Genomic DNA, 6580 nt, shown 5'->3' with positions numbered 1-6580 from the left:
AGCTAATGTCACTTTATGGAAATTAACTAATGTCACTTTATAGGGATTTTGAGAGCGCTCTTGATTGTAATGCTTGTCGTAGTTTTAGGGTTTGAGATCGAGAGATAAAAACCTGATATTTACATAGATTGTTAAATGCTCGAGAGAGATTTAGTGATAATCACATGGGTGTGATTAGTGAAGAAAGAGAACCGAAAAATCGTCCGTAGTTTTAGGAATCCCGACCATAGAAGAGTTTAGCGAAGCCGTTGCCCTTGCCTTCCACGCATCCGTTCACCCATGTTTATGTCTTGTTTTAGTTGTTTTTATGTAATTTTAGTTGATAACCATCTTCGTTTATTTGAGTTCAATTCATTGCTAGTTAGTTGAGTTTCGGTTAAGCATAGTACTCGTGGGATCGACTCGTGGCTTTTGATCCGCCACGTACAGGTGCAAGAAGTCTTTAAATAGTTAAGTTATTCGTACAATGTCTTCAATTTGGTGAAGTAGACAGAGACTGGCTTCTGATCTTGAATCAGGTTCATAATCTCTCTCCGGAGTTGAAATATTTTTGGTCCATTGGATTGCTGGAATCGCTCTGCGAGATCCTCCCAAGTTTCTTTCGCAAATTTACCATATTGGACGATCAAAAAAATTTATTTGACAACTGAGAAATTATCGCGATATTGTTCCTTTTCCAAGAAGCGAGGCGATCCGATGCATCTAGTTTTGGAATCGTTCCATCGATGAATCCAAACTTATTCCTCACAGAGAGCGCCATCTTCATCGAATGGCCTCAAGACTGGTAGTTGTCGCCATTCATCATTGTTTTGACCGCAATCATCCCTATCGAATCATTATGATACAAAAAATAAGGATCAAGCGTTTCATCAGCGATCGATGGCTTTGATATAACTCGCGTCGCTGATTCCTGTGTGTGTGTTCCTACTAGACTTGTCATCGAGAAATTGATAAGCGAAGATTAATCGGAGTAGCTGAGAAGAGAATGATCAATCGTTGATCAGATATAGAATCTTGCAATACGCTCTTATACCATCTTGTAACCAAACAACGAGATAGAGAGAAGCAGAAATTGGGAATGAAGAAGAAAAGATAGCCAAAAAGGAAAAAAATGAAATTTTATTCAATGTAAAAGTACCGTACAAGAGTCAATCCAATAGATACAACTAAGCTAGACCTATAGCCAACAATTACAGGAATGGCATTAAGGCAAGCCACGTCAACAAGACGGAAATACAATTGACTAAGTCAAATCAAAGCTATAAACTGATATAGTCGATACTTTTTCGTTATATTCATGGCAATAAAAACGAGCGTAGACTTTGTCCTTGCCCATAACTTCAAACGTCAAAAGCTTCAATGCAGTCGACTAAAGTTGGTTCAACGACTACGTGAAAAACCCGGTATTTGAACAAGAGGTAAGGTGTCTATATCGATCAACTATGTACTCTATCCAATTGACATCAAATCAAACGTCGTAAAAATCAATGTTCAACACCCCATCGACTTCATCAAATTATGAACTCATCTATGTAAAAATCGGAATCAATATATTCCAATCTTTTATCCATTTTTTTTATATAGAAAATCAGATTAACTACATGTGTCACCTGGGAGACACTATGGACATGGCATACGAGCCGGAACATAAGGTCGGGGTCGTTGCGCCGCTCTCTTTGTGAGTATTATTCGTGTAAGCTCCCGGGGACGGCCTGTGGGGCCCGGCGGGCACACGGTTGTGATGATCGTCGTCGTCGTCGATTGCCAACAAGTCGACGATGACCATCTGGGTATCGGGCGGCTCTTCGACGACGACGCGGCCCTCGAGCATCTCGAGGACGTGGGCCATGGTGGGCCTCAGGCGGGCCCGCTCCTGGATGCACCAGAGGGCGACGTAGGCGAGCCTCTTGACCTCCCTCTCGTCCACGGCCCCGTCTTCGTCCCTGAGCCTGGGGTCCAGCACCTCCATCACCCTCCCTTCCCTCATCTTCTCGTTCACTATCTTCGGGAAGTAGTGCCACTTTCGGTGGGACCCGGCGCGACGCCCGTCCTCCACGAACGTCACGTTCCTGCGGCCCCCCATCATTTCCAGAAGGACCATCCCGTAGCTGTAGATGTCCGACTTCTCTGATATCCCGTGCTCCAGAAGCCACTCCGGCGCCAGGTAACCCCGAGTACCCCGGATCGTGGTCAGAACGCGGCTCTCGTCTTTGCCCATCAGCTTCGACAGCCCGAAATCCCCAACCACCGCACCGTAGTTCTCGTCCAAAAGAATGTTCTCCGGCTTCACGTCCAGGTGCAATATCCTTGACCGGCAATCATGGTGGAGGTACGCCAGTGCTCTCGCCACATCCACCGCCACTCGGTATCTAATTATATCATATACATAGATATTAAACCACAAACTCTCAGGGCTTACGGCATAATAGTCGAATTTGAAGAAAATAAACATAATGTTTTAAAACTAAAATCGTGAATATTAAGTGGGACTTCTATCCAATTTTTTTTTTTTTTTTTCTAAGAAAGAACGAAAATAACGGAAGGTTTTCACTATTTCAACTAGAGAAATAATCAATGTAAAACTAGTAAGTGAAAACAGTAAAAAGTTAAGAAGACTATAATAAATAAGGAGTTACCTGAGGTCCCAAGAGAGACAACCGGAGCGGCGGCTCCGGGAGGAGCTGTGGCGGGTGGAGGGGAAGATCCAGCAGTCAAGAGAGCCGTTGGAGACAAAGTCATAGACCAGAAACCTATGGCCGTTTGGGACACAACAATATCCTAGAAGCCTCACAAGATTAACATGTTGAACACTCGCTATCGCTGCAACTTCCGACCGAAACTCCCGTTCCCCGCGCTCCTCTCCGGCGATGCGCTTCACCGCCACCGATGTCCCGTCGCTCAGGATCCCCTTGAACACCGACGCCGACGATCCTCTCCCCAGCAGCGCCCGGAAATTGTCCGTTGCTTCCTCGATCTCCTTGTACCGGAACTTGGTCGGAACTCCCGCCACTTTTCGGAGGAAGCTGTACTCGATCCGCAGCTCACGGCCCTCCGTCACCATCTTGGACTCCAAAACCTTGCGCCTCCGATCGTAGTGTCGCCGGATCGCCAGCCACGCGAACACGGCGGCGATCACGGCGATTTCGGCGCCGAAGATTAAGAAGAACGGCTTCGTAAGGTGTAGGGTCAACCTGAACACGATGATTAGGGTTACCAGGGATGTGATTGCTGAACTTGCTATTATGTAGGCTGTTTTGTCCTCCATTGTAAATGACCTTCATTCTTGTTTCATGGCAGAGAGAGAAGAGAGAGACTTTAGCCGAGACTTGAGAGTTAATATTGTTTATTTTATTTTAATAAAGTAGTATTTATTTGAAGAAATATGAAATTCGGAAGCCTAGTTGATGATACTTTTCAATAAATGTCGCGTACAGTACAGATCAGCAAAGAGTTGAAAAGTGGTGTGATTTTAGAATGGGAGTTTTTATTGGCAATCTTACATTTCAAAATTAGAAACATATAAGAATCTCATTTGTTATTTGTTTTCGATGTTTTTCGGGTCTTTAGTTTTGATACTTTTAGTGATCCCCTAGACGAGTTTTATTATGTTGAATTTTCCCAACCTTCCATTCCCTGACTAGTCTTTGAACACTTTTACTGTTGATTGCTCTTTCTTTATTTTCCTTAATAAAAAAAAAAGGAAGAAAAATATGGGAGAGTATACAATTTAATCAATCAAAATAGTCGATGCCGTAAAGTCAAGTTTTTTTTTTATTTTCTTTTTCTTTCTTTCTTTCTTTCTTTCTTTCTTTCTGTTTTATATCAATTGACATGACTTTAAGAAGGGCAAGTTATTTGAAAACCATATAAAATGCCATAAATACTTACTCGTTTGAAGATATTTAAATATTTGAACAACTCGTCTCTGATGATTTGTTGTTAGCTGTAGACAACTATACAATAATACAAGCATCAGTGACAAGTAAGCTAAAATTACTTCATCGTTGTTGCAAACCCTAATTCTCTAATTAATTAGCCCACGTTGCTTGGCTTAAATGCGATCATGAAATTAACCTAAGGAATTCTGAAGTTCTGATTAGTCATAAAGATAAGATGTCGCACACAATATGTTGACAATGTGTCCGACAACTTACTTGAACACAGATAATGGATAATCAACAAACAGTGCGATAAATAAAAGACACACAATATTATTACTCAGTTCGGTACAATATCACATACGTCTTGGGGCACTCTGCCAGTGGAAATGATTTCACTATATATGAGTCAATAGTGTGGTATCTAGGATAGTCTAGTGGTAATTCCACATCACCTCCTGTGTGGAGGTCGTGGGTTCAATCCCCACTGCAGCAAAGCTGCCTTCAAAAAAATATATGAGTCAATAGTACAAGCAAGGTCTTATATGATTACAACACAAAATCAAAGCCCTAGAAACTATTACCACGGGTGAATACCTAGACCAGGGACTCCCCCTGAATTTGAGATCTTCCTCAATTCCACTCTTCGAGCAAACAACTATGCCCGGATGACTTCAATCTTCAAACGCACGTGAGTCTTCAATCACGTAAACACACAACCCAAATCACTCAAACACTCAATCTTCTCGAATAGTATTTGGTGAATGATACCGCTCTTATCAAAACACAAAGCCTCCCAATCCGCCGGTCTTGCACGTATAAGAGCTCTAAGTATTTTGAAAAAGCGTCAAGGCTGCTAAGGGGGGAGCGCATGGCTTTTACTGCAGTTGTACAATCCTGGAAGTGTATATAGGGTTTCCTTACCCATTCTCGCAAGAATATCATGCAATAAAGTCACCAGCGAGACAATTTGGCAAAACAGGAAACTTGCCAGAAATACTATCTGCGCATAGGAGGAATGATGTCTTACCAGAAGCTGGAGCATGAAGACCGACATCTTTCCATACAACTTGCTCTAAAAAATAAAGCCAACTTATAACGTAACAACAATCTCCCCATTTGACTATTTTTTAGGCAAGCACTTCCAGAACAGTTCTCAATCAAGCGTCATGACCAGAAAAGAGCGTCAAAATAAATGACCTCGTGTCAAAATAAATGACCCTCACCAACCATGCTCATTTCGAATTCAGACTGCATTTTTCGCACAAAAAGGTCCACCATCTTGTTCGACATTCCTCTAAAGACAATGTCGTCAACATAGATTTGAGAAATCATGAGGTTGCCATCCTCCTTCTTTATAAACAAGGTTTTATCAAATCCACCTCTAATATAACCATTCTGCACGAGAAACTGAGTTAGTCTTTCATACCATGCCCGAGGTGTCTGCTTAAGACCGTAGAGAGCTTTTCTAAGCTTGTAGACATGTTGGGGCGAGCTGGGATCTACAAAACCTTTAGGCTGTGCAACATAGACTTCCTCATTCAAGTACACATTGAGAAAAGCACTTTTAACATCCATCTGGAAAAGTTTAAAATGGAGATGACAAGAGATGCCAAGCAAGAGTCTGATGGCTTCAAGTCTAGCAACGGGGGCAAAAGTTTCATCGAAATCCACACCTTCAACCTGTGTATAACCCTGCGGAACAAGTCTAGCTTTGTTTCGAGTTATATTCCCATGTTCATCAGATTTATTTTTAAAAATCCATTTAGTTCCAATAACATTAACATTATCAGTTTTAGGAACTAACTATCAGACTTCATTTCTCTCAAATTGAACAAGTTCCTCTTGCATTGCATTGACCTAGTATTCATCATCAATAGCCTCATTCACATTCTTAGGTTCAATTTTAGAGACAAAGCAGAGATTACCAATCATCTCGCGATAGTTTACAGGCGCTTTTGGGTGAGTGCGCATACCTTCACCAATGTCACCAATCACCTCATGAGCAGGATGATTTTTCTGAACTCTCCTGGAGGGAATTCTTTGTTCTTGAGAGGGGGAAGGCTCTTTATTAGGAACAACGTCATCCACTTCGTCTCCAACATCTTTCCTGACATTAGTGCTCCCCGGGGAAATGTCGTCCACATTGTTATCAGCATCTATCCTGACATCTGTGTTACTAGGAAACACTTCGTCCTCATCATTAGCACTTTTGGAATCATCATAATCATCATTGGCAACCACATTTATGGATTCCATCATAGACTTAGTGCGTTTATTAAAGACACGATAGGCACGATTGTTTCTAGAGTACCCAAGAAAGATACCTTCATCGTTTTTGGGATCAAACTTGCGTCGGGGATCCCTACTAGCAAGAATATAACACACCGAGCCAAAGACATGGAAGTACTTAACATTTGGCTTTCTCCCCCTCCATATTTCATAGTGAGTGACAGTAGTACCTGGACGAATTGTTACTCTATTATGAATATGGCAAGCCGTGTTGAGAGCTTCAGCCCAGAAGTGAAGATGAATGTCTTTGGCCAGCATCATCACTCTAGCCATTTCCTGAAGGGTCCGATTTTTTCTTTCCACAATCCCATTTTGTTGTGGTGTGATGAGGGCAGAGAATTCATGAGATATTCATTCTGCAGTACAAAAGTTAGTAAATCTTATATTCTCAAATACCCTCCCATGGTCAC

General features: G+C 42.0%; 1 protein-coding gene across 1 annotated transcript; it reads right to left on the bottom strand.

Annotated features, from left to right (window-relative positions):
* Nucleotides 1-1106: 1106 nt before the first annotated feature.
* Nucleotides 1107-3369, bottom strand: LOC149401727 (Protein kinase superfamily protein). The gene is made up of 2 exons (XM_089613673.1): nucleotides 2637-3369; nucleotides 1107-2369 (listed from the first exon to the last, which is right to left on the bottom strand). The coding sequence occupies exons 1-2, from the start codon at nucleotides 3263-3265 to the stop codon at nucleotides 1607-1609; spliced, it is 1392 nt and encodes a 463-aa protein (XP_089469799.1). The 5' UTR covers nucleotides 3266-3369; the 3' UTR covers nucleotides 1107-1606.
* Nucleotides 3370-6580: the final 3211 nt, after the last annotated feature.

Source organism: Urtica dioica, chromosome 4, assembly GCF_054948205.1.
Source record: "Urtica dioica subsp. dioica isolate 48M chromosome 4, U.dioica_male_clone48M_v1_H2, whole genome shotgun sequence".
In the NCBI taxonomy this organism is placed as follows: domain Eukaryota; kingdom Viridiplantae; phylum Streptophyta; class Magnoliopsida; order Rosales; family Urticaceae; genus Urtica; species Urtica dioica.
Note: the sequence above shows the minus strand (reverse complement) of the source record. Positions and strands in the feature narration are given on the sequence as shown.

Coding starts and splice junctions, on each gene's coding strand:
- LOC149401727 (XM_089613673.1), bottom strand. CDS start 3,265: ATGGAGGACAAAACAGCCTACATAATAGCAAGTTCAGCAATCACATCC. Junction 2,370..2,636: donor TGTCTCTCTTGGGACCTCAG/GTAACTCCTTAT, acceptor TGATATAATTAG/ATACCGAGTGGCGGTGGATG.